At 43.1% G+C, this 27,612-nt stretch overlaps 2 protein-coding genes across 6 annotated transcripts; one reads left to right on the top strand and one right to left on the bottom strand.

Annotated features, from left to right (window-relative positions):
• Positions 1 to 45: 45 nt before the first annotated feature.
• On the bottom strand, positions 46 to 15,474 carry rnf111 (ring finger protein 111). 3 transcript variants are annotated; one of them, XM_037248205.1, is made up of 15 exons: positions 15,385 to 15,474; positions 11,836 to 12,788; positions 9,534 to 9,666; positions 7,684 to 7,838; positions 6,628 to 6,822; positions 6,148 to 6,527; positions 5,679 to 5,919; positions 5,212 to 5,569; positions 4,260 to 4,385; positions 4,054 to 4,171; positions 3,331 to 3,411; positions 2,337 to 2,432; positions 2,007 to 2,093; positions 1,617 to 1,720; positions 46 to 1,248 (listed from the first exon to the last, which is right to left on the bottom strand). In XM_037248205.1, exons 2-15 carry the CDS (start codon positions 12,710 to 12,712, stop codon positions 1,131 to 1,133), a joined length of 3,069 nt encoding a protein of 1,022 aa, XP_037104100.1. In that variant the 5' UTR covers positions 12,713 to 12,788; positions 15,385 to 15,474; the 3' UTR covers positions 46 to 1,130. The 3 variants fall into 3 exon arrangements, with proteins under 3 accessions (XP_037104100.1, XP_037104101.1, XP_037104102.1); XM_037248206.1 differs by having other exon boundaries at positions 6,148 to 6,524; XM_037248207.1 differs by lacking the exon at positions 2,007 to 2,093.
• Positions 15,475 to 16,130: 656 nt separating this feature from the next.
• On the top strand, positions 16,131 to 27,184 carry sltm (SAFB-like, transcription modulator). 3 transcript variants are annotated; one of them, XM_037248202.1, is made up of 21 exons: positions 16,131 to 16,302; positions 17,259 to 17,340; positions 17,422 to 17,477; positions 17,613 to 17,640; positions 18,741 to 18,931; positions 18,968 to 19,500; positions 20,086 to 20,129; positions 20,224 to 20,333; positions 20,401 to 20,550; positions 21,151 to 21,263; positions 21,337 to 21,479; positions 21,545 to 21,645; positions 21,754 to 21,810; positions 21,897 to 22,024; positions 22,165 to 22,324; positions 22,418 to 22,536; positions 22,834 to 23,010; positions 23,324 to 23,626; positions 23,722 to 23,860; positions 25,120 to 25,289; positions 26,660 to 27,184. In XM_037248202.1, exons 1-21 carry the CDS (start codon positions 16,168 to 16,170, stop codon positions 26,763 to 26,765), a joined length of 3,045 nt encoding a protein of 1,014 aa, XP_037104097.1. In that variant the 5' UTR covers positions 16,131 to 16,167; the 3' UTR covers positions 26,766 to 27,184. The 3 variants fall into 3 exon arrangements, with proteins under 3 accessions (XP_037104097.1, XP_037104098.1, XP_037104096.1); XM_037248203.1 differs by having other exon boundaries at positions 18,741 to 19,500; positions 21,337 to 21,410; XM_037248201.1 differs by having other exon boundaries at positions 18,741 to 19,500.
• Positions 27,185 to 27,612: the final 428 nt, after the last annotated feature.

The following is a 27,612-nucleotide window of genomic DNA, read 5'->3' as shown; positions in this document are numbered from 1 at the left end:
AAAATACATATTTTCCTCAAAGAACAAAAATGACACCACTCCGAGTAAGAGTTATCCAAGTTTATTAATATTTTTTAAACTAATATAAATCCCACAGAATATGCTTCTGGTGCCTTTGAAGGGTGTGTGATGAGAGCATGTATACCTGCTTTTGATTCATTAAGTACTGCATTTCATCACTCCGTTCAAAATATTTTTCTTTTTTTTTTTTAACGGGGTTTCATAGTCAAAGTGGAAATACATGGCCTCAACATGGCGTCGTAATCACAACTAATCCTGCCGTTTCTCTCTCTTGTGCAAGTTTTATGCCAGTGAACACTTTAGCGTGTCATCTTTTCGCACAGCTGATGCTCAACTACGGACACAGAGGGGTTGGGGTGTGGGGGGGGGACACTATATGTAGCCATCTAGCTATCCGTCGAGCAATCTATCCGTGATGTGACCACCCGCATGCGCACCTACAAGCCCTGTTTCTGGACGAGGGTTGTGTAACATTCTTTCTGTGTGAAACAGATGCGACTAGCGTGTTGTGGGGCGTAAGTTGAGAAAATACTGTGTCCAAGTATGTGAATGTGCACTAATACAGCAGCTGATTTGTTAAACATAGTTTCCCCTAGTTAGGAACGTCTAGGAATGCTTCTTTATTTAAAACAAAAACATCTTTCACTAAAAATCCACATCCTCTAAACAAACTATTCAATACAATGATTGGTAAAAATGAACTCTGCCATGTTGTTGTGGAGGCTGACATTCTAGTCTAGTAAAGCGAGGCCTCGCAGCTTTACAAGAGCAACTTGTCCTTGCCTTTAAGCCCGTGGGTAAATGTGCAAACAAATGCATTTTGCAAGGAAACATGCGGGGTAGGAGGGAGGTGGGGGCGGGGAATATAACAAAACAATCCAAAAGCTACATAAAAGCTTTATAAATACATAAACTCTTAATGGAGAAGTGATAGCCGGCACTGTCAAGATGTTCCTAGTAGTGGAGCTGCGCAGGTCTATTCATTGCCTTCTTTGGTTGACTGCAGTACTCAGGAGGAAATGAAGATGAATATGGAAACTAAAGTGTTCGTTAGAAAGAGACACGTGGCACGGATGGGAGGGGCGGGGGGTAAAAAAAATCAAACAGCATCAACTCTCAGCAGACAACTGCGCCTCAATGTCCACTCTGCAGATGGGGCACTTCTTGTTGGTGAGCAGCCACTGGTCCACGCACAGCTGGTGGAACAGGTGCATGCACGGCAAACGCCTGGTTGGGAAGAAAATTATTTGGCCACTCTTAGAAGTTGAGATTTGTAAATTATGCTGAATACATATGAATATCCTCTTTGTAGTCGGGGGGGGGCATGTTTGGCTGGGGTTGAAATTAAGTAAATGGGGTCTTTATGTGGTGAATTTGTTCTCCCCCCCCTCCAAATAAATGCTTAATTAATTAATCAATTATTAATGCTATTGGGCCAAGACACATTTTGTCACCAGAGGGTAGGCCTTTAGAAAAATGCTGTGTAAGTGCCAAGATGGCAGCCCAGTGGGACTTCATTTTGAGACACTTGGGTTTTCTGCAGCTACCTTGGAGGTTGTGAAAGTGAGCAAAGTGAAATGAGCTTGGGGACACACCTGACGTCCTCCCCCTCCTCCAGTATGGACAGACAGATGGTGCATTTCTCCTCTGTGTCTTCGTCCGCCCCCTCGTCTTCATCCTGCTTGCCGTGCAGCTTTCTCTACAAGTGACAAACATTTGGCGACATCAGAAGCCACGTGCAAACAATCCCATTGTTTAAAAAAAAAAAAAAACATGAAATTTGCTCACCTAAAGTGACTGCTATAGATATTTAACTATATGCAAACATTTTATTGAAAGAGTTATCTATTCTTAAAACACTGCATTCCATTTGGGGACAGAGAGAATGGTCCTTTTGTCCTGAAAAGAGGAAAAAACAACATGGCCCCTCCCCCAAGACTACAGCTAACACTTGTTTCCAAATTGATTGGGTCATTATTTCTCACCGATTCAGGGCTTGCGTGCATATTTTTCCCAATAGAGGCCCAAGCTTCGGGGGTTAACTGTTGGTCAATGTCTCTCTCCAACACCTTCTGTATTGGGTGGCAGGGTGTTAGACGGCCCGTTTAGTTACACCTAGGGAAAGCCTTCCCCAACAAGATCTGCATTCACAGCTAAAAGACACTACAGCACTTGGCTAAGTGAGTACAAAAGACCACTCTGTCCCAGAACACACGGTAAGAGCCAAGCAGCACGACACACAAACGTATCAGGACAATGCATACAATAGGCGTGCGTGTTCAATATGCTGCTCTGGACAGCCCAAAATGTCTCACCTTTTTGTATTTGTGTGGGTAAGTGCACCTCTCTATGGTTCCCTGAGAGGCTCCCCGGTTCACCGTCCCCAGTCTTTCCTCTAAATGCAGCAGGTCCTTCAAGGGCCACAACAAACAGACACTCAACGCTCCTCATCGCATGTTGCCTCGCTCGTACACCGAATTTGTGTCTTTAACACCGGCAACTGTGAAGCTGAGCCGCAGCTCATGCGTGCATGTTCAAACAAGAACATGCAGATGAGATTTTTTGTAGTCTTTGAAGTGAAAAGTAGTATTAATATTTAAGAAGTGAGCAAATGTTTACAGTTGCTGGACTGGGTGTCGTCGCAAGACTGTTTTCACATGTTGACATGCACAACATGTGATTCACGGGTCTGGCTTGTTAATTTCAGGTTTTAGCTCTGAGCCTCAGGCACGGAGAGAGAGGCATATTTAAAAAAAACATGCCTTTGTCCACGTTCAGTGTTTTAGTGCAATTTTTGAAGAATTCAGCTTAGGGTGGAGATGCGGAAAATTTTGTTTACAGGTTACTGGTATCCAGCTTTTCTGGCTTGATGAGACAGTTCATCTTTCCATCCCATCCTTGGGTTTTTAATAACCCTAATATTAATGCTGATATCTGTTAGCTCATCTAAAGTATTGCATATTATGTTAGCATTAGCTTCCGTTATTGTATGGTTTGGCTGAACATGTTGGTGTTCTAACTGAATTCGTTTTTTGGGTAACGCCAACAGTAAACTTCGAGCCAGAGCTGCTTCAGGGGCTGCCCATCCCTACTTGGCTCAATTAAGTATGCAGCTAGGATTCTTTTTGGGAGAACTGTTTGGTATCTTCCAAACTGCACAGAAGTAACGGTACTTAAACACATGGCATGATTTCAATTTTGCCGATGATGTATCGCTTGGCTATAGTTTTTTAGTAGCGGTATAATCCAGACATCTCAACTCAACTAATCAGTCTTTCGGAGTAGACAATGCAATCAGTGCGCACTCACCTCGTAGGTTCTTCCAAAGCCAGTCATTCGAGATGAGATGTAGCGAATGTGTGGGTAGGTGACTTCAGATATACCAGTGTGCTGTCAGGAAGAAAAACACACACACGTTACTTTGAGCTATTACAAAATGACCTTTTTTCCCCCTCCTTTTTCGGAATTGCGTAATGTTGGTATGATGAGAGACATTTGGTTTATGATTATTTTTTCTTCCAAAGAATGTTCAATTATTTTTAGATTGGAGAATATTTGCAATCATAAAATCAGCACTTTTTAAGGATTCGTAGGAATCCTGGTAACCTTTTTGTGCACTTTAAAACTCAAAATGTCATATGCCAGTAGCACCGTAAACTGTGTATCCCCCCCCCTTTCTCTGCATGTATGCTACTGTGATAAATGAATATTATACAAAAGTAAGGTAAAATCAATATGTTCTGTCTGAATCGCTTTTCATCTCACTGTGTCCAAAAGGAAAAAAATTAATATCAGGAAGCAGTCGACCGTATTTGTGCAAAGACTTCTCCTCGAGGCTTCTTGAGTATGCACCTGAAATGCCTGATGAGCTTTTATTAATTGCCTTTGCATAATTCATGATCTTCGCCACGCCATCCTTAAAACAAGCAATGTGTGTGTGTGCGTTGGGGGGGGGGGGGGGGCATCAGTGATCTTAGACACAATTCAATTAAAACAGAGTGGTATTTATGCAAATGTATTCTGATGTGTTACCATGAAGGGGATAGGGAAGTGGTGCAATCTGGAAGTGGGGTGGTAATGGTGCAGGTGGGAGTGCAGGTGCCCCGAAGGGTACGACGCCACAGTCACTCCGGCCTCGATGCCGAGCTCCCTGTAGACAAACACATTTGTCACCTTTCAGTAATGGTCCTGGCGGTAGGCGTGAACAGAAAAGCGTGGAAAGAGTATCCGACACAAACCATGCGGTTCTCTGCTCCGGCTGGCGAGGGTGGGAAGACATGGTCTGCGGCACGTGGATGTGGTGCCCGTGGCCGTAGTTGGGGTGCATTCTGTGAGGGTGGGGAGGAGGACGCTCGTGTGCTCGCCTGCAATGAATAAACCATTGTTAATCTAATTACAATTCATAAGATGAACCCTAATATGTATTAATAAGTAATCACTACAATTACGTTTAAGCTTAGCTGAGCTTCGGAACGTCACAAATAACCGTGGGTCACAATAATATACACTCACATTATATATACACTGGGCTAGACAATTATGCTCAAAGGCAACATTTGCGTTTTAAAATGCATGTGGAATGGAACGCTGGGCCAGGTCATTTGTAGTTACAAAGCTGAAATGCTCATATTTTAATAACAAAATGTTCCCTCGATCAATTTCCTATAGCACTCGCTCGTACTCATTAAGGTTGCTGGTGAGCTGGAGCCTAATCCCAGTTGACTGGTTGCCAGCCAATCGCAGTCATATTTTTTTTATGATAAAATAATTTATGAGCGACTTGTTATAAAAGGAATAAAGCAAATGTGTTTACAAAATTCTATATATTTACAACTTCAATTCTAGTATTATTTAAACTATTAACTAATCTCCTGAAAAAAATAAAACAATAATAAAACAATGAAAAATGAATTTAATATCTTCATTATCCAATTCTAAAAGGGAATAAATTCATAAAGTGAATAATACTGGACTCTTAAGAATGCAAATGCTCAGTGGTCCAGATTAAAAAATGCAGCAGGCAGTCTACGGGCCCAGAAGAGTGAAATTGGCTGGTGTTAGTGCTTTATGGTCCTGTCTGTTTTCGGTGGTTGTCTTTACTAAAATACAAGACCTTTTAGAAGGGGTGTCAAGACTTTCACTATTTGGGGTGACTCGATATCTGAGCGTTAACGACACAGAGGTACTAACGTGGGGTGCTGCATCATTCTGCGCCTTTGAACCTCCATCCTCTGCAACATTTCGTGTTGATGGAGCCGTTGAACTGATCCTAGTGGTGGCATATGGTGTGGCAGGGTCTGGTGGTCCGGGGGCAGGTGCTGCGTCAGCGGGGCACTGGAACCGGAGAGGTGGTGGGCGGCTAGAGGAGGGCCACTGGGTACAGTGTGGCCTGACGGGTGGGATTGCAGCGGTGGATGAAAGGAGTGGACATTGTGGGGAAGGACATAGTCGCCTTGTGGAGGAGGCTGAGGTGTAAGTTGAGGGTTCCCGTGGGAATGAGGACAGGCAGTGGAAGGCTGATGATGCAATGAGCGTGCCAGCGAGCCATCTGTGAAGAAAATATGAAATAAGTCAACAACAAATGTCCATTGTGTTTGCAGCCCATATTTTCCCGACTTAAATTAACCATCTGACCAGTTGATCACGTTCATACTAACATGAGGGGTGTATGTAATGTCTGCATGGCTGCTGTAGCTGTGTTTGAGGCTGGGCCGCCATGCCGGAGCTGAAAGAGTCGGCCGCAGCTGGCTGGCTGGGGCCAGGCGTGGCCTGGGAAACGTAGGGAGGAGGCCGGGAGGTGGAGCCTGGGCAGCAGGGGTCAAAGGCTGACGTGCTGCCATGGAAACTAGCACCGCTGCTTCGAACGCTACTGTTGCTCAGGTCCACTGGCAGCGTTTGCTGTGAGGAGAGGGACACATTTCAATTCATTGCTCATTTATGCTTTATAACTGTCAACCAAGATTAAAAAAAAATAGATGTTACTAGTAAAAAAAAAAGAAAAAGCCATTCCACTAGAATGCTAAATCTGTTATCAAGGATATTGAATAAATGCCAGAACTAGCTTTCCATAATCACATAGACGACGGTACGCTGTTTGTCACTAGTATGTTAGCAGTAGAGTATTACCTGCTCGTGGTAATGGGCCGTGTTGTTGCCGCTTCCGCTATTGCTGCTCCCGCCGCTCACTCCGGCACAGGTTGCAGGCAGCGCACTGGGCCTTTCCACAGCACAGCTCGGCTCTTGGAATGGCAGGGTACCCGGGGGCTGCGGTGTGGGGTGGTGGACATGAAGGACAAAATGGTGCGCGTTGCCGTGACCGTGCTGGGAGCCGTTGGCCTGAGAGGACGAGGCCTGCATGCAGCTCGAATGGGAGTGGCTGAGGGACAGATGACCGGGGGAGGGCCTTCCGCATGGCGAGTGCTGCTGACAGCACGACGGCAGCCTGGGCATGGCCGTGCCTGTGGTGTCTCCCGCTGAACCTGACAAGCCTGATCTGCTGTCATCTGCTTCAGACGAAAACAAAGGCTATAGTTCTCGATGACCTTTCCTAGATAAATACAGCTTCCATGAAAAATAAAAGCATCAGGTTGCAACATGCCGTCTTACCCTCGGCGGCTATTCGGGTCGAGCCACTCGGCCGCGGTGTGCGCATATTGTTGGGGACTGAGCCTGGGCAGCTAGTGGAGGGACCGGCGGCATCATTGAGTTCTGAGGTAGAGGCATGCTGGGAAGATGACGACGAGGACGACCTGACTGTTTGAGGGAGAATGCTGCCAGAGGTTGTTGGCACAACTGAGAGGTCTAAAATCAAAGAGAGATTCCAAAGCAGATATAACATATGCAGAAAATGACTGTATGCCAAAATAAATAGAATATATGCAGATATTGACAGTGAAAGCTGCTGTAATAGTTGTTCGGCGTTTTTTGCAGAAGATAAATATATACCGCCGTCTGTTTGTCTTCTAATATCCCTCGCTTGAATTGTAACACTGCCACAATCAGTCCTGATACTCTGCCTCAGCTTAACATCCATTTCCATTTAAGAACAAAGAGGATAGATCAAGTTGGTGCACATGCCACATTTTGACAATCTATTTTAAAAATCTGATTAAAGAAAATGAATACACACTTCCATGTGTTCATAGTTATGAAAGTAAGCCTGTGTGTGCATGCATTTGCATTATTGTTAAGAATGAGTGCGTGCTGGTCAGCAGATGCTTAACAGCCGAGGAGGAGACGGATTCTCATTAGCATTCTGGTGTGCGCACTCCATTGACTTTACTTATTCACAAATTAATCTCAGGCTCCATAAAAAGTCTCAACTTTAACATTCACCCATGTTTCAGATATGAATAAAAAATCCCACATTCCAGTTGAGCAGAGAGCTAAAAGTGCAAACTCGACATGCTGGAAAATTTTATTTTCTAATTGTCTTCAGGGTTTTGTGCCAAACGGAGGGAGTTCATAAATGTCGCGCCTTTCAAGTGCTTTCATAGTGTTGCCTCAGTCACCCTTTCACACTGTGATAATGGTGTGTCATGGGAATAAAAACCAAGCTACGTATATTAGCTTTCTCAAAATATTCATCCGACTCTTCTGCTTAGTGATAGTTGAGCTTTGATGGCAGCTCTGAATGCTAACTCGGCCTTATGTTTTCCTTACCATCTTCATCAACAGTTAGGTCAACCACCTCTCCAGAGTTCTGACGCAGCGGCTGGATGACGGTGGACAGTCTGTGGCGTCCTCGGGGCTCCTGGAGACGGCTCTGAGAGCAACTGTTAGCCCATATCCTACCAAGACCACCCAAAGAGCGCGACCTAGAAACAAAGGTAGGATAATGGTGCTTATACATTGCCCTCAGCAAAGGCATTTCGCTGGCAATGTTTGCTTTGGGGCTACATTAAATCTACCCTGACATATATGTTACCCAAAACGTTACTTAAGTATCGACCAACCTGTCCCGGCATCTTAAATGTTCCTAAAATTTCCCCAAATACTGCTTTTACGTTGGAAAACAATGATTTGATTTTTGCCCATTTTCTGACATCTTACGGACTAAAGCAACATGTGAATAATCCGTTTATATTTGTGCATTTTTTGCACTGTTGAATTGTAATATTTTTTGGTAGGGAAGTGAATTCAAACCTTTTTGTTTTATTATTTGTGTGGGATGCCATGGAGCTTTGCGGTTAGGGAATATCATTACACCTCTCATCCCATGAGCTTTCCAAACCTACAGAGGTGTGTGCAGGGAAATTGTTAACGCCAAATTGCAACCTCCTTTCATGTCCTACTAAAGCATGTAAAAAAAAATTTTATTTTTTTATTTTCTGACCTTCAATTTTAGGACAAACGCACACAAATACAAAATGTCAAAATTGTGCGATTGCCAAGTGGTACGCAGAAGAAAACACAGTAATTGGCCAGGCTCCTCAGCTCCAAACATCCACAAGGGAAGGGTCCCTAATTAAGTAGACTCTGGATTATTTTGTAAATATCTGTTTGCCACCATAAACCCCTGAGGATGGGAGCGGTGAAACCTGGAGGACAACATTTCTCCGTAAACATGAACATACTAGTGCAATAGGAGGTTGCTCAGCAAAGCAAAACAGCCTGGAAACCCATAAAACAACAGAACACCCAAGAAGGAATTATGATGAGGCATAATGTCTGCACATTGCATTGAGATAGTGGCAGCCATTTTGTTAAATGCCACATGACTTTTCATCTTTCACATATGAGCTTTGGCAGGTTAGTTAGAATAAAACAACTGTTATCCACCCATCTGTGGAAAATGTAGGTTGCACAAAATATATGTACGTCACATTATTTATATACAAATTTACTCCTGTGCCCTAAATTAGTTCCTAAATGAAACCATTAATTCAAATGTTGCTAAATCCAACATTGTGGTTTTAAAGTCACGCTCAAGCAGACAAGCAATGTTGGGACAACACTCATGTCCTGAGCTCAACTTTAGCATGAGACCAGGGGCCGATCAAGTGTGTTTATTATTGATTCGTATCGAGTACGCCGTTCGCTGCGATCTGGGCGGGACGTCGCTCGAAAGCATCCCACTGTGTACCGCAGAAACACTGGAATGTTCTCTGAACGCATTGCTGCGCTAGGGAGCAGCAGCAACAAAACAACCAGCAGACTGAACAACATGTATTCACAGGAAAGAGCTGCTCCCTGGGGAAAATGTAGGCCCAGTACAGACAACTGGGAGAAGATGTAGTTGCTTAATCACCAATCAGCATGGGAAAGTCCAATGACTCATGCATTTTACCAAATCAAAATGTTTTTGGAGATAACAAAAGCAATACAAATGTGACTGTTCAGCATGACGTCATCCGAGTGGCAAAAACTAGAGTGTTTCCTGATGGTTGAGAAGACAGGCTTGAATGACCAATTGGCTGCAAATGCAAGCTGCAGCCTGCCTACCTATTTAGTCGACATTTCTCAAATAAACAAAGGCCTTTTCGATGAGTTCAAAACAAAACTTTGCCTACCTGAAACTATCTCCAATTGTGACGATTTCCACCTCGCTGTCTGTGGAGGTGACGTTGATCTCCTCGCTGGCAGGGACGGCAGGTGCCGGCGCTGGAGTAGCGTCGATCACCACCACGTCCTCATCCAGAGCGCCTGTGCACGTGGACGAGAACGTGACATGCATGTGAGTGAAATGGCAGTTTTTGGACATTGGTCTCAGACACATTGTTAAAAGTGACTCAATGAATCATTTTCCAAATGTATCTATATTGACTTCACTGACCAGACTGTTTTTCTGTGTCACTAACTCTAGAACTGTTTTGCTCTGCAGTGGTGCTTTTTTTATACGGTTGCGAGAGACTTGCAACTGAAGTTCATGATTCCCATTGGAATTTCTAGTCTGACGGTCCCCTGAGCACTGCTGCTTAGCATCCTCTCCAACTAACCGGTGAGGTGTTCACGTGATTACCAAAACAAAACTGATCTTCAGGACTGGAACTTCAGCACAGTTTTGCTCAAGAAATTAAAACACTGTGCCAACTTGATCACATTTTGAAATCCGATTTACGGTTGAAGAATGGACAGGCTCTTAATTAGATCATTTAAAATCATAGTGCCACTCCAAAAAAAAACGCTATTCTTTATTATGTGACTAGGCAATGCGCGAGCTCGTCCAAGACAATGACAAATTCATCCCTAATTGTGCAGTGAATTCCAAAATGAACCACAACAGCACTCAAAATTGTGATTCAAATCGGCTTTAGTTGTACAACCCACTTCTTCAACTTATTCATCGGCATATTACATTACGTTGCATCACTTCAACTGAAAAGCATTCGTTCGTGCAGGACTGCACTTTATTTTGGCAACACCACAGATTGTGATGCCTGCAAGCACCGTTATAGTGCTTTAAAACAAAGCGCATAAAACAGTCGCATTAATGAAAGTGTCAGTTTGATACAATGCATATTACAATATGCAATAAAAACACTGTACCACCTGTTCAATTGGAATTGGAATTCTTCGCAGAGAAGCCATGTAAAAATACAGCAGGCTCCATTTTCTACACACATTAGGATCTCGCCTTGGTTAAGTTGTCTCGTTTCCACTGACGGTATCGACCTTGCTCCACTCTTTTCTTCTCTACATTCAAAACAGCCACGACTCTCCTACGCACCTCCTTAGTGATGTCACGCTGCAAGCGCGCACTGCACGCACGCACGCACGCACCAACCAAAACTAGGGAGAATGTGATGGATTGCTATAGATGGTGCTTGGTTTGTGGCTGTTTATTTCAGCTAGAAGACATGAAAAGAATAAGTCCTTTGAAGGTTGTGGAAACAAAAGCAAACGTGCGTAATACCACAGACTTTTGGTTTTGAAAATGTGCCACTTGAGATCCACTGCAAGCATGTTAAGTTTACATGACTATCATTAACTTTGCAGATTGTAACTCAAAAGCACTTGTGACTGCAAGCAAAATGCATGTAACGCATTGTCTCGACCCAATTATTGGCCTCCAAAATATTTACATCATGTTTTAGAACTGGGCTACCTTTTTTTTCAGAATTACAAAGAAGGAAGTACTGAGAAAAAAATGCATGTAACGCATTGTCTCGACCCAATTTTTGTCCTCCAAAATATTTACATCATGTTTTAGAACTGGGCTACTTTTTTTTAGAATTACAAAGAAAGAAGTACTGAGAAAAAAAAAGCAAGGAGAGTAAAGATGGTTAGATTTGTCGATGGAAGCGGGGCTTAATATTGTTTGACGAGAACAGCGCAAAACAAAGTCCTCCCGTCAATTGTAGCAATACGTGACCCTTCGCATGGACATCAACACAAAATGGGCTAACCTTGCACACACAAACGCAACATACCTGACAATAACGGCAAAGCATAAGGTCCTCCTGTCAATTGTGGTGAAACGACGTGCCGCTAGACAAATTTAATTACATAGGCATATATTAAAACAAACAAAAACCAGAATGTTGGGCTGTAGCGCTTATACCTCCATGGACAGTCACAGAAAGGGGGATGATAAAAGGCATGCTCGTAACTTCAAAGAAGCAGTGTCACATTAATTACTGAAGTACAGGAACACACAAAACTTTTGTTCCACCCTTTGATGCTGGAGGACTGCAACCCTAACCCTAATTTTATCTCTGCTGAAATCATTGTAGATCCTTCACCTGCCAATATCGCTACTATCCCGCCAGCATGGTGATGTAAACAAATGGGATCAGTCATGTGACATCCGGTGGACTATTGATACCCAGACGAGCAATAATACAGAAGTAGAGCATCAAAGTTACTGGTTACCTGCGGCTACTGCAGCACTGTTGGGCTGGCTGCTGGTGCTGCTGACATCCACATAGAGCTCATCCTCCACTTCGGTCGAGGAGGGGGACGACGAGCCACTGCTCAGCTCCTCGCTTGAACTACTTGTGCTATTGAGTAAAGCATATTTTCGTCGTGCAATCACTTCCCGTTTCTTCCTCTGCAGTAGTAGTCGCTCCTTTTGCTTCTGCGTACGCTGCCCTCCCCCAGGAACTGATTTCACAAATCGTTTCCTATGCAGAGTCCGCCGACTGCTCAAACAGGGCCGATTCAGCAACACCGGCTCCGCCTCGGAGCGCACCCACTTATGCGAGCGGGTCCGCCTCGTTCGACCCACAACGGGGCGAAGACTAACTCCGGTGGCTGGTGTCGTGAGGGCGGGGGCTTTTTGTTGGCCCCCCGTCGGTCCAGCTTCCACATCCTCCTCGGAGCTCAGTGTCTCCGAGTCACCGAATCGCAAGCTGGAGGAAGGGGACGAGGCACAGTCACTAAAAGATGACTCATGATTGTGTTCATCCTCGCTAGAGTGTCGTAAGAGTTCTTCCCTGGGACGCTGAGGGGCCACGGAAGTCTCGCTAAAATGTCCGACTTTAAATGAACAGTCAGACGGTCCAGCCTGTTGGACTTTTCTTTTTCTGCGTCCAGGGAGGCCTCGCTCCGAGTCCTTGTGAGCCGCCGTATCCCTCAAGGTCCGACGCCTCGATTCGGAACACAGGGTAGCAAACTCGCTGTCTGCCATTCCAATCACCTCCATGTTGCTAGAGAAGTTCTTGGCTGCTTCCATAGGCTCCGGGTTCACCAGCGGCTCCTTCAGATGCTCCTGTTTGCTGGAGGCCTCAGACGGCACTTCACTCTTCATAGTGGCAGCTTTGTCCGCACCGAGCTAAGAGTGCGTGCGCGGTTCCAATGCTTCAAACCATTTCATCTCACAACACCTACAAAAGCAAGAAAGAAAAACAGGACAGTTAAAGTCATTGTGCGGAAAGCCTACTATTAGTGACTTCATCCTGAGAGCCAATAACTGAGATGAAAGCTATGCTAAATAAAGGCCATTTAGAAATGGTCTGTTTTATTAACAGCGATAAATTCAGAGGGCATGTCGAGATCCGCTTGAGCAGGATAATATTAGATGACATAGAACGTTAGATGCTTTATGGAGCTACAGATGCGCCCCGCCCGAATGATAAAATTATAAACATGGCATAACAGTTCTCACAAAAAAGACAGAATTGTTATATGGAGTGCAAAAAAGGAATCGTCGGGTTAGTTTTCTTTACTTGGGCTCAGTACAATGGGATGGGATGCCTAACCCGTGGAAATTAGATAAAAAATGTTTCACTGTCGAGACGATTACACTCTCGATTTTGGTTGAACTCAATCCTCTGCATCTCAATCTTGGCCTGTTTTAATTCCGTTTTTCCCCACATGTCCCTAAGTAAAGCTGTTACGGAGGAGCCTGATAACATTACAATATGGGAATAATGTTGCCCACTCAGTCGTTGCAAACTGGTCACCTCTGTTTCCTTTTCAAAAATGTTCCCGTGCCAGACATTTTTGACAGCATGTTTTTACCGTGGTGAAATTGCCTTGTTTTGTTGTTTAATGTCATACTTGAAAGGTGGGCAATAGGGCTGCCAGGATTAGTTGAGTATTCACGTGAAAATCATTGAATAGTGGACGAGTGGTTCATGTATGCACTTCTTTGGGGGGGGTTTCCCCCCGCAAAACTGCTTTTTCTCCCGCTTCGTCCTCTGGATGTATGCCTGTTCGTGGCGCACATGGGCAGCTGGAAGTTAACATTAGCACAAACAGGCTACAGTGTGTGTTTGATGTAACACAATGTCCTGTTGCATGCTAACATATTGTAGCGTCTCCTGTGGATTAGTCAGTGATGCTCGACCATCTAAAATAAAACATTGTGGCTGATGCCTGATTTCATTTCTGACAGAGACGGTCAGCACATTGTAACACGATGTCTGTTAGGTGCGGCAACATACTGTTGTGTCTACTATGGATCAAAGAGGCGTTAGTCAGTGAACTCACGTTTATTAACAACCGAAACACAGTTTTGTAAGCCCGTGATTGACAATGATGCAGGAAATGCCGCGAGTGTTGCTTTCATTAGCTGGTAAATCTGGTCACTCAGGAAAAGCCATATTTGCCATGAGCCCTCAATGCCAACACACGGCAATAAAATATTACCTAGTTTGTTAAAAGATACTAATTTGTAATGCTGTACAAAGAAAGATCTCCTCTAATCTTAATGACATTTTGATTGTGTAGATGCTAGTGAAGGAAAACATTTTCAGATCAAATTTAAATGAAAACAAAGTTAAACAAATACACATGTTTAGTTTTCTTCAGCTAAGTGCATTTCACATATTTCTTTTGTATTTGGAAATAGTTTCATATTATTTGTGCAACTGCATCGCGCATATATTTTTGGTTTAATTTTGAAATGCACAGAACATTTATAGCAAAAGAGAAAAAATTCTAAAGAGACCTGCATCCCAAACTGATTGTTCGTCATCAGTGATCCACTATACATTTCCAACATTGTATTACAGCATTGGTCACTTCAAGTAATTAAAAAAAAAAAAAAATCTAGCTCATGAGCCACACCATCGCTGTGTGCAATTTTCTTTATTCAGCTCATCATCAGAAGTCACAAGACACACTCTCTTCACACTAAGAATAAAGATTTATCCTCCCTGAGATCAAATGATGATATTAGGGCCAACAATGCTACTGATGCTCAAAGCAAATGCTCTCAAACGCACTTGCAACTGTAAAATAAGTGGAGCTGCGCGTTTGTGAAAGCAGTAACTGGATCTTCTTTCGGCCTAGTTAAAAAAAAAAAAAAGAAGGAATAAACACATGAATTTTCTTAACCAATGCAAATGCGAGTCATGGCTTCTAGGGCCGTTGGTGAACAGCTACTATCAGCTGTCCGAATAGCTTCCACAATAGCTGTCGAAACCACCATGAACTTGTTTTCGTGTAGAAACGCAGGAAACAGTACTAAGTAGCTCATCGGAATGATCATTTGCGACAGCAGTTTTAAAAAGGCGAAACTACACGAGAGAGCTAGTAGTCACATCCTGGTCCACACAGAAAACAACAGAGCTTGCACATATGTTTTTCTAAATGTAGAATTTTCAAACGCGTCTTTCAGTTCGACGTAGAAGGTTAAAACCCAGCAAGAAAAAAAATGATGACAGACGTTGAATCGGGGCATTAATATCAACGTTAACACAAACCGTAACTCGGCAGGCCTACATACAAGTCCCAATTGTTAATGGCTGGGATTGTGAAACTGACAACAGTCCCGATGAGAGCTGAAAAGCAGCATCGAAAGCAATGGGCCCTGAAGGGCTGCGTGCTAAGCTAACGTGAAGGCTAGCTCAACTCCAGTAAGCAAATAGGCGATTTTCCATCACTATTTAGACCCGCGATCGTCTCGTTTTAAACCAACAAAGACAGAGCAACATCTCTACAGTGTGTCTATGAAATAATATAGAAATATCTCACTCTTAGCCCTCGACGAAGTTCCCATTCCTGCCTCTCGAGTCGACACTGTTGTTTACCCAGCAGGTCGTCTGTACGCTCTCTCTGGCTACAATACTGGGTTTGTATTCGTTGCCGCACGGGGGCGCCAGATCGCAGGTATATATTTGCGACACTTTTGCGACAGTGAGCTTCGTGGACCTGGCACATCTTGTGATAAGTTGGGGTTTGTTTTAAATTGTCTTTTCAGCTGTTTGGATGATGAATGAATACACGAATGTCTTTATTTAGGTCATCGATTGAGCTATAACACTGACGAAATGCGGCCATGTCCTAAAGGTTACAGATTAGGATTTTGACTCAATCGACTCAATCTGTTTGCAATACCAGCGCGCCTACTGGTGGTCAGACCGAAGCCTACGTGCGACCTTATAAATAAATCTGCTATTTTATCTATCTAAACATTTTCTCCAAGCACAGATTCTCAAACTTATTACATCCAATACCGTTTACAAATTCTTTGCTTTCCAAGTACCACTATAATGCCCAACTTCAAAATACAGCAGTGAATACAGTAGTGTCGTAGGCCCTAGTGTGATCTAAAATGCGACATGTTTTATTTTTCAATATATACACAACTCATTCTTCTCTCATAAAGAATGGACGGATTTAGTAAAAATACATGGTCATGTTGCTCCTCCACTCCACGCCAGTGTGAGGCACTGTTGCAAAAGAGGGTTAAAACCAGTAAGGAAAAAGCTGCTCGAGTTCGATCTGCACACGTGATTATAAAATTCAGTCGTTAAAATGGCGTCGGTAGCCATTTCCACGGCGGTAAAGAAAATAACAGAATTAAGGGTTGTTGACCTTAAATCTGAGCTCAAACGACGGAATTTGGACACTACGGGTGTTAAAAGTGTCCTTCTCGCCAGACTGAAGCAGGTAAAGACAGCGAATGTTGTGTTCAATGCAATGGAGTCAACGTAGTTGATTGTTAGCTTGCGAGCGAGGCGATACTAAGCCGACCTAAAAGCAGGCGAACTAAACGGATGCGATTAAACATCCAAAGTGAGACCGTGTTTCATAGAATGAACAACAGCAAAAACCCTTGTCATTGTGTTGCGAGGCAACGTATTATCTGCGTTTGTTTCTGTTTAAAATACATGCAGAACAATGGCGAGTAATGATAACTTATTGCTGTTGAAAAACAAGCAGAATACTACAATTGCTTTACGTTCATGTTGAGGGACGAACAAAGCTCACGCAGGAAAGCGTTGTCTTTGTTCTGTAGTATCTTTAGCCTTTACGTGAAAGCTAGGAATATTCGCAGTTGCCCCCCCCCCCCCCCCCCCCCTTCTCCCCGCACACATTATCTCATTCTCCCCCCCTCCAAGCCACACATGCGTATCACATTCATTTAGTAATTTTTAGTCAGATAACCAGTTCCGTTAACGCATGTTTGGCGATTTTCCGTTTAAACAGTATTGGGGAGAATCCTTTTCAGTGCAACTCTTTGTAGTGCTCTTTGCCGTTAACGCCTCTGTTTGGCCAGCGACGAATTCGGAGATTGCCCTAACTCTCTATTTTTACCGTGATTACAGTAGTTTTGTCGTGAATATGTTATTTTGACGTGATGTGTAGTTTACTGTAATGGGGTTCTTCTGGCTACTTATGGTTAACCGCCTTCTTTAATTTTTCATTTTTGTGGAGCCCTAACCACTGCGTTTCTACATTGATGAAGCTAAAGAGGCATTTATAAAGTGTCATTGACAAAACAGTTCAGGGTGTTTGAGTTTCTGAAGGTGGGCTCAGCTTTTTACTGACATGGATTGTGTAGCCACTTTTTGTCTATAAGCATGAACCTGACAGGGTTAACCAATATGCTTATCTGCTTCAAGGCTATCGAGAGTGAAGATGCAGACTCCAGTAGTTTTGAAATACAACCTCCTGTAGGCACATCTACTCGTAAAAGAGGCAAAGGTAATCTCTTGTTTGTATTACTCGTGTTGAGGCTTTTTAAACCATTCTGACTGTTTAGAATGTCTGCACTCAACATTTTAGGAAAGAAAATGGACTTGAACTTGGACACAACCATGGAAGATGGTACGCCTTCAGAGGTAAGCGACATACTTTGACTGCTGCTGCGGTCTCTGGAAAGCAGAACTAAAGTTGTTGAAATGAAGTCTAATGAAGAATCTTAATCTTATTGCATACTTGACCAAATCCACTCAGTGATGCTTTTTCTCTTTCAGGAAACAGAGGAGTATGAGTCAGAGAAAGGTATGTTTGCTGACACAATGATGTGTAAGGTTTTAATACTCTACAAATCATGTCCACATGGTGGCAAGAAGCATCTTTTGCACACCGGGTTTGTTTGATCTGCGAGTGGCTTCATTTTCTAGTTCACTTCTCGCTAATGGACATGCTTAATATCGAAATGTCCCACATTTTGCACTGGAAAGGCGTTGCGCGCACATGGTCTGTAGGTAGTATACTGTTGGTTTTACACCACTTGCAATGGATCTGGAATGCAACTGTCACATTGTCAGTCACAAGATGCAACGGACGTCATTCTAATTGACACCTCGATTGTGATCCAAACGAGGACGTAGAGGATCATCATTTGTTTTGAGGATATTCATCTCTTGATACTATCAAATCATCATGGGCACGACGTCACGGACAGCCCAAGTGAACGGAATCGCTGCTATTAAAGCGGTCATCAAGTGAGATGGCTGCAAGTGACGGCTCACGCTACATTTGAAAAGACAACAATGCATCGGCATTGGGAATGTCACAGGACTTGATCGATTCTTCAAGGCAGTTGTCCATCCAAACTGCACGGATGTCTTTCCGATGAAGACATAGTCGTAAGCTGCAGCACGACAGTTCAACGTGGCTTGGACTTCGACAAAGACACGGTTTGGTTACAGAGATGCACGTTGCGCACACGGCTGTGTTTGTGCTCACTGGACACATCGGACAGTCAAGAAAGAAAGACAGTCATCAAAAGGATGGACTTGAGGACTTTTTTTCTCAACTTACCACTGCGATCGACGAAAGTAAAGAATGGATGGTTGAGACTTCCCTCCGCTTGCTTTCTGATTTGAATCCCACCAGGAAAGGTTCCCCCTTTTGGGTGGCATCTGGAACGAGACATTCACAATGAATTGTCTTAACTGGAGTCCTTCCCCAGTGATGATTACTGAATCCTCGCTCCCTTTCAATGAAGATTGTGTGTTTTGTGTCTTCCTGTGGTGTCTACGCCCTCGATGACCACTAACACGAAATGTGCTTTTCTATTCTACGTTTAGGTGAAACATGTGACATATCCATGTTAAACGTGTTTTTGCCATGTTTATCCTTATTGAATCCCTCAGATGTAACAGATACAGATGATGGTACACGCGAAAATTGTAAGCCTGCACTCAGCGAGGACAACCTCTCTCAGCCTGAGCCCGAGGCTGAGACCACTGCTGAAGCTGACGTTGAACCGGAGACAGAAGCCGCGCTCGCCAAGGCTGATTCAGAGCCCGAGGTGACGAATCCTGACACGGATGCCGAGCCAGAGGTGGATGCCGAGCCAGAGGTGGATGCCGAGCCAGAGGTGGATGCCGAGCAAGAGGCAGAAGCAGATCCGGAGCCGCACGTCGATGATGGGGTGAATGACGAACCCCGAGTCGACGATCAGGCAGAGGCCGAGCCGCAGGGCGACGAGGAAGCCGAGCCTGAGGCGGACGGGGAGGCCGAACCTGAATTGGAGTCCGAAGAAGAGATGGCTGCCGAAGCCATGGATTCCTCGAAAGAAGCAGAGGATGATCACCTTTCTGTGTCGATACAAAATGAAGATGCCATCACCTTGGATGTTGATGGCGATGATCTTCTGGACACAGGTAAACATGTGAAACTTCCAGATTCAGAGGCCGACAAGGGCAACGACGAGCCCGAGGCCTCTGTCGAGGTGATCACAGATGATGACATGAAGATGGAAGAAAAAGATGGTAAGGAAGATGACGGAGCCTGGGACGAGCCCTCAAAGGACGACAGAGAGGTCACAAAGAAAGCCGAAGCTGGAGATAAAGAAAAGGATTCTGGGAAGAAAGCACCCTCATCTACTGGGGTATCTGGTCAAGCAAAGAGGTTTGTCTTTCTATGTCAGTTCTTTGATACTACTATCAAGGTCACCTCTATAGCAACTCAACATTGTGGGTAGCTTCAAGATATTTTTTTTTTTTGCCATAAGGGACGCGTTCACAGATGATCCCAATCCCTCATTTTTCTTTTTTTAAAAACACTTTTCCCTTCGTGGTAAATTGCGACAGTACCCAGGAGTTGAGAAGGCCTACTCTGTTACTTTGCCTCTTCCAGCGCTGTTAAAGCCTTCCCCATTTTTGGCTGATGTGCATCTGTGAGAGCATTAGTTCCCTTGATGGCACCTTTTTATATTCACTGAGGAGGTCCACAAACCACCTGAAGAGTTCATTGGTCAAGGGAATTAATTGGCTTACGACCTGACCCATCACCACTGGAAAAGCTCTGAAGCCTGAGACATTGTCACATCTACGCCTTGTTCACAGGATTGTTTTTCTTTTGCAAAAGTTCAGAAGGTCTTTGTTTGTCTCAACCCTTCCCCCCACCTCAAAAGATGTACCCTTGTCACTTCGCATGAATGTTTCATTTATTGAAGCTCATTTGCTGTTTGTTGTGGCAACATTTGCTTTGTAGCTCTTCACGAGACAGAGATGGAAAAGCTGCAAAGGATGATAAGGGTAAGACGTGTTGGAAAGCTTAATTTCTGTTGATGATTTTTTTTTTTTTTTTTTTTACACACCTTGTCCTTTTCTAATTTGTTGTGGGAAGCAGTTGTCGGCAGCGGCAGCAACATCAACTCCTCTCATAACATTTGGGTGAGCGGTTTGTCCTTCAACACCAAAGCAGCAGACTTGAAGAACCTCTTTGGCAAATATGGCAAGGTAATTTTGCATTGTCTTTTTATTCTCCACCACTTCGGGTTGAAACCCAAATGTTATCTGTTGACAGGTTTTAAGTGCCAAGGTCCTAACCAACGCCCGCAGTCCCGGTTCAAAGTGTTATGGCCTGGTGACAATGTCTTCCAGTGCAGAGGTGACGCGTTGCATCTCCCAACTGGACTGCACTGAGCTTGATGGCCAGCAAATATATGTTGAATGTGTAAGTGAAGTAAACATCAATACTTTTGATTTCTTGCATTGGCTTTGTTTTCTAGAAATGCATGCGTTTGTACCTCGTTCTCGTAACAATGCCCAGATACCGCAACAGTTGATACTCTTTGCGCTTGGGCAGTTTGAGCAAAAAGTTTTGTCTTGAAAGAGTACGCTGATGCTAGCTTAATGTGAACTCGTAATGTAAAACTCCATGGATGGACTAACAAATAGCATCAAGTCTACAATATAAACCCCTTAAGCAACGACTATTCAAACAAAATGCCGCAATGTATTGTAAACTGAAAATATCAATACTCGGGTATAGAGTTTATTATGCATTTTTTGTTTTTAACAATTTATATTTGTTATATTTATATTGTGTTGTATTTAAACCTGTATACATCTATGCCATATTTAATAAATGATCGCTCTGAACCAATTAAACATATGCTATATTCTTTATAAGTTGATGTTTTCAACTAAACTTGATGCAAAACAACTTTTGTGTCCTTCTTTACACTGGGTGAGGAAGTACTGAAAGTACTTGTATTCTAACTGTCGGTACATTCCTACTTTTTTCATTAATCTGCTTTTTTTTTTTTTCCAGGCCAAAAATTACCCCTTCAAAAAAGAATCGTCAAAGACCGAATCAGATGACAAGGAGAGTACCAGCAAATCAAGTGAAAAGCGCAATTCCGTAGGGACAAAGTTGTCTAGCAAGTGGGTGCGACTAAAATGGTAAAAGGACTGTCTTACCGATATTATGACTTAAATGTGACCCCCTTCCATTTAGGTCACAACAACCTCACAAAAAAGATGACAAATCTGGAGAAAAGGAAAAAGATTTATCCAAGGACACCAAAAGTGGTAAATGTGATACCAGTACTTCAAATTCATCCCAAAGTTCTTCCAAAAGAGATGACAGATCCTGTGGACGTATGTTTTACTTGTATGTTTTTTATACATTTAATTCAGTTTAACAGATTGTTTTTTCTGTTCAGGGTCAAAGAGTCCAGGCGGTACGGTGGAGGGAGATCAGACCAAAGGAAAGTCAAATTTTATAAAAACAAAACCTTTTAGGAAAGCAAGATATTTTGATAAGGTAAGACATTGACCGAGGCAAGGTTCACACTGCAGGCAAAACGACCTGCTTTTTTTTTTTGCACCCACACTTTATCGTACTTATGTACTTCTGTTTTGTTTGTTCCAGCCTTTTGCTCCTATGCCCATGCAAAGACGTCCTAAATGGCTGATACCCCCTGAAGAGGTTTTTAAATGTTTTGTCCAAATTTTTTTTCTTTTGATTTGTCAGTAGGGTAGTTCATCAATGTAATTTTACGTTTTCCCCTGCAGCTGGAGATGTTTAAAAACAAACAACGGTTTGTCAACAAGGAGGGCGGCTTTGTTCCTTTTGCGAAGATAAAGGAGCAGAGTATGCGTGAACGGATGGAGCGTACTCGTCGGGCTACAGAGATGCGCAGGTAGGTGGATGAAAATTGACGTAAATGTTGGTTGTAGTTTGTAGGTTGCAGTTTTTAGTTTGCGAGCAAAACTTGACATTGCATATTATGTTGTATGGTTTCAGTAGGAAATTTTGTTGTTCATACTGATTTTTTTTAAGGCACCGCGAAATGATGGAACAGGCGCGCCGTGATCGTGAGTGTGAAGAGCGGGAGAACCTCTTCCGTGAACGCCAGAGACTGGAGATGGAAAGGCAAAAGCTGGAGAGGGAGCGCTTTGAGAGGGAGAAGCTTGAGAGGGAGAGAATCCGAATAGAACAAGTACGTACACAGACTGAAAGAAATTTGGGTAAAAAGAATTATAAAGAATTATTTTTGAAATTATTTGTTTCTGACATGTGCAATTTGTTTCAGGAGCGGCGGAAAGAGGCAGAACACATGGCACGCCAACAAGAGCTCAGACGACAGCAGGAGCACCTCCGTTATGAGCAAGAAAAGAGAAACCTTAAAAGAGGCCGTGATGTAGAACATGGGTCAGTACCCTCTGCAATTAATGCATTATTTTGATGACTTGATGCTGCAGCAATGCTGAAATCAGTTCCATCACACTTTTAAATATATAGCCTATGTCAGCAGCAGCATCTCCAGTATGCCACAGAGATTTTCCTCATTTACTTGTTTCTTTTTGTAAGCGACATCATTGTGTTTGTTGTAGGCTACAGTGCAGTAATCAGAGAAAGGGCATGGTTTAGAATGAGAAAATGCTAAAAAAAAAATTTTTTTTTGTTGGGGCAACAAGAGTAAATCCCAATTTTTGTTTCACATTTCAGTCGGCGAGACAATCCATACTGGAATGGCAACAAGAAGGTTTCGGCTGATGCGCCCGATGCTCGTCTTAATCAAGGCCCCAACTTCAACAGGCCGCAGAACCGATTCACCAACTTCAACACCCGCCAAAGGGGCCGCTTTCCACAGGCTGCTGTTGAGCAGACAAACACGTTTGACAGGTTTGCTTAGATCCATGGCATTTGAGCTCTACAAAGTGCGAGAAAAGTTGTCACCAAACTACAGTGTTTTAGGTGTCCAAGTACAGACACTCCCATAGTTGCCAATAAGTTGTTTCAGGAGGACATAAAATTCTTCCCATCACTAAGGGCTCAAGTACCGACCAATCAAAGCGTACCTTTTTTCTGGGTTTGCTCATGTGATGCTCGCAAGCTGAGCCCTAAGGCACTCTGATGTCGTTTTTAATCGACACTCGACAGCAACTGGCAAAATGGTCACCCACTGAAAACAACTCACTCACTCATATTTTTCCAGGCGCAACCGATTTGACGGTGAGCCTGAAGCAAAGAAGAGTCGACTAAATCTTCAGCGAGAAGGCACCAGCTTCGAGCGGTACCCCAAGAATTTTGAAGCGGTGCGCCGGGATGAGCCTCCTCCTTCGCGCACTGACCTCCGCGACACAGACCGCAGGGATCGAGACGAAAGGCGGCCCATCCAAATGCACAATCGCCCGATGGGGTCCAGGATGTCTGGCATGACCCACACCCGCTCCCCCAGGGAGGGAGGCCACGGGTGGAAGGATGACGCCGACATGAATGCCAACAAGGGCGAGCTACGGTAAAGCTTTTTTTTTTTTTCCCTCCGTTTCTTTTTTTGGTTTTTTTTGTATTGACCTCAGCTTATTTGCTATGGCATTCTTGTGGTTTACGCAGCGGCCCCATGCGAATTCGTACGGAGCGACCTGGTAGAGACGAGCCCGGTCCCACACTTAGAGGAAGTTCTTCAGCCAGCCGAGGAAGAGGATCTTTTAATGATCGAGATGGCGGAAGAGCCATCGTGATGAATAACCAGGTGTGCTTACAATCTTATAATGACATTTATTCTACGTCCTTGATATTCCGATAAAGTCCATATAGTACGAGTCCACGCAGATTCCTCGCTCGTCAGATGGTTCAGCCAATGCATTATTGGACAGACTTGGGTGCGTTACTTGAACGACTGTCAACATTTTTACCATTACTAGTTCTGCACAATAACCAGCTCAGTGGCCTAGTGGTAGAGTGTCCGCCCTGAGACTGGAAGGTTGTGGGTTCAAACCCCGGCCGGGTCATACCAAAGACTATAAAAATGGGACCCATTGCCTCCCTGCTTGGCACTCAGCATTAAGGGTTGGAATTGGGGGGTTAGATCACCAACTGATTCCCGAGCGCGGCACCGCTGCTGCTCACTGCTCCCCTCTCCCCCAGGGGATGGATTAAAATCACACGGGGATGGGTTAAATGCAGAGGATAAATTTCACCACACCCATGTGTGTGTGTGACGATCATTGGGACTTTAACTTAACTTTAACTTTAGTAGGGTAACTTAAGCATACGAGTAGTACAACCACATGGCACTATTGAGGTAAATGTGTGCATTAGCTGACATCTGCGTGCTGCTAGTAGAGTGCTCCATGTTAAGTAGTCAAAGTTTGTCATTAGAAACATATATTTGTCAACTAGTTTGTAGTTTTGACTCAGTAAAATACTTCTCGTAAGCCACAGTTGTGCTGCTTACAAGGACAGTGAATATAGTAGTACTTGTACCGTAAGATGGATAAGGTTGCTGAATAAATCCTCAAACCGCTTAGCCTAGTTGGACAAGTTTATAGCAACCGTGCTCGTGGAAAAACTCTTACTATACCTATACTATAGATTACTCTTGATAAGAAATCTCCAAAACATATTTTTAAAAGATTCAAACTAGTTGGTATACAAGGTACTGCAATATGTTTTTGTTTTGATACATCATGTAACCCTAAAAAGAACAACGTTGGCATACTAGCAGGTCAAGTACGAATAGTGAAACTGCCTTAGTTGCTACTAGTATTACGAGTGCACCCCAACATGTTAATCTTTTATAAAGCGGTAAGAAGTGTGCTAGTAGGCTGAAAATGGTGCTAGTCTTGGGGACCCTCCCCCCACCATCAAAATGAAAGATGCAGTTCTACTGCAACAAATTCTCTTGCCAGTACGGAAGTAGTAGTAGTTAGAAAAACGAGCGTAAGAACATGGACCTCGAACTGGATGTCACGTGTTTGGAAATAAACGCTCAATTGGTTTTCCATGCAGGCTTTCAACTCGGGCCGCCGAGTGGTGGTGCAGCGTCAAAGCAGGGAGCAAGGCATGAGGAAGGAATGGCAAGGTGGCTCAGCTTCTCAAGGAGGCGGAGGAGGAAGCAGCTTCTCTGACAATCGCAGGATGAGCAACAGTCGCAGCAGTATGATGTCGCCATCGTCTGGGTAAAACCGTTTGTCTCGTAAACAGGCTTGTCCCTTCCGTATTGCTACAGTTTAAACACATTACAATAGCAAACAGACAAATCTGTGGAATTTTTGGGATTTCCATGTTCATATATCTCAATACTGTGTTTAAAAGGTGTTTCAGAAGAGGGGGATAGATTATATATATGTATGTGTGTGTGTATGTACTATGTATGTATGTGTGTATATATGTATATGTATGTATTAGTGTGTGTTTATTTATATATATATATATATATATATATATATATATATATATATATATATACATATATATATATATATATATATATACATATACACACACACACACTCCATATATATTGGTGTGTGTGTGTATATGTATATATTTATTCATTCCCCTGGCATGAACTGTGGTCAGTGTACCTTATTATTAGCGTCTAACATGGTGAAAATGCACAATTCAGTTTCATTTATTGAGCACTTCGAAAACTGCCTCAACTGCAAGTAAATGCTGTAAAGAATACATAACATAAAACAATATATACAATAATAATTAGGGCCAGATTTTATATGGCTTTTTAGGCCGGTGACGATTCTGATGTTTGACAATAAAATTCAGATAACTGATAAATCTGCTTATAAAATGGAATTCTAATAGTATATAGGATCTCCGGTCAGGCTATTGGACCAAAATGGAATCATTTGCGCAGTAGACTGTTTAATTTCTCATGGCGAACTAGAGGCAAAACTAAAGGCAAACTCGAAAGTAGTAATCCTGCACAGTGTGATATTTTTATGGAATTTTACAATACAGTATTCCCTCGATTATCGTGATGGTTATGTTCCAAAAAAATGCGTGCGAAAAGTCAAATCCATGAACTAGAGCGTGACTATTACCTGTGAAAGCTGCATTTGCTGTTAAGCAAACAAAGAGCAAACAGCTGTCCATGAGCGAAGAGGGAAAATGGATTGGAGGTATTGTACAAACACTGAGCAGCGCCAATTCAACATTTTGGAATGTCCTGAAAACAAAGAAAGAAACCACTGCTCTACTGAGCAAAAGACATCAACCACGGGTATCAACATTGAGAGAGCTGTGGAAACAGCCAAAGACAACAGTCAGTGACACCGCTGCAAACTTCCACAGGACAAGGATGAAGCTATTACAAGCCGCTGTTGGAAGAACACTTGGAAGCCATACTAAAAGATACAAACCACTCTTCGGAATGTTCCTGACAGAAATAGTGAATTCCTTTAAGTTGGCAGCTGTGAAAATTTCGAACATGCAAAATCAATTCTTATTATTTGGGCTAATCTTTGGGACAACCGGTAGAATACTGTCATCGAACAGTGGATATTCTTAACCATTTTTCTCCCCTCACCAGTCACTCATCTGGAATGAGTCGCATCGTCCAAATCACCAGCAGCTCCATTCCCAGCGGTGGCAGCACAGGCAACTTTAAGACTTTCAAAGGAACACGGCAGTTCTAATGTTGATCACATCGAACCAATAAAAAAGGAGGACCCTCTGCTGCATTTTATTTTTTAGAATATCTTTTAGGTGGCACAAACGCATTGATGGGGTAAAGACTTTTTATTTTGTATAAAAGTATTCGTTATAGTTTTGTTCTGACATTTCCGCTTTGTGCGCAACTTGTAGATTGTCATAGGTCTGTAACGTATTATTTTTTTTCTTCAGTTGTCATTTATTTTTGTTTTTTATTTTAAGGCAATTTGTGCCCTCCTACCCCCACTTTTGAATTATTTGCCATGTGGCAAAACAAGAGTTGCTGTCATAACGTGTTTTATAAAATGATGGAGTTATAATTTAGACTACATGCATACCGTTTCAAAACTGTCAGTTAATGCACCTGTGAACGAAATAAAACATATTGACTGTTTCCATCTGATATTCTGGAAAGCCATTTGAACATTATCTTACTGTGTCTTCCTCACATTCGTCCTCACTAGTATGACAATTGTCAGTGGTTACTACTAGTTTACTAGTGAGGCAAAACAATGACTTGACATCTACACACTGCGAGTGATGTACTGCATTCGAACAGAGAAATTTTTTTTCAATGTCATGCAGTTTTTGCCTCAGTAGTCCCATGTTGCCATCCTACCAGTGAAGCTGGTGTATACTAGTATGTGGAGCTTATATTCATTGCTACTGACAGGTATAGATGTGAAATTGCATTTTAACTGGAATGGATGATGTTGAATGAGTTCAAAATGGAGAACTTACACTTGATATCCATCTCAGTCCATGTACCAATATTCTTTGTCATAAGACAAATTAATATTGTGCCCATTTTTAGAGAAACCTTTTAACCTA

The sequence above is a fragment of the Syngnathus acus genome, chromosome 3 (assembly GCF_901709675.1).
Source record: "Syngnathus acus chromosome 3, fSynAcu1.2, whole genome shotgun sequence".
NCBI lineage: Eukaryota > Metazoa > Chordata > Actinopteri > Syngnathiformes > Syngnathidae > Syngnathus > Syngnathus acus.
This window is presented reverse-complemented; position numbering and strand designations above follow the sequence as displayed.

Bases quoted from the DNA above. Each gene is read 5' to 3' on its own strand.
- rnf111 (XM_037248205.1), bottom strand. From the start codon at position 12,712: ATGAAGAGTGAAGTGCCGTCTGAGGCCTCCAGCAAACAGGAGCATCTG. The intron at 4,172-4,259 runs GTTTGTGTCGGA...GTTTGTCTACAG, and splicing joins CCGGAGCAGAGAACCGCATG to GGAGCTCGGCATCGAGGCCG. The intron at 1,721-2,006 runs GTGAGAAATAAT...TGTCACTTGTAG, and splicing joins TGCACGCAAGCCCTGAATCG to AGAAAGCTGCACGGCAAGCA.
- sltm (XM_037248201.1), top strand. From the start codon at position 16,168: ATGGCGTCGGTAGCCATTTCCACGGCGGTAAAGAAAATAACAGAATTA. The intron at 17,341-17,421 runs GTAATCTCTTGT...TCAACATTTTAG, and splicing joins TACTCGTAAAAGAGGCAAAG to GAAAGAAAATGGACTTGAAC. The intron at 17,478-17,612 runs GTAAGCGACATA...TTTCTCTTTCAG, and splicing joins AAGATGGTACGCCTTCAGAG to GAAACAGAGGAGTATGAGTC.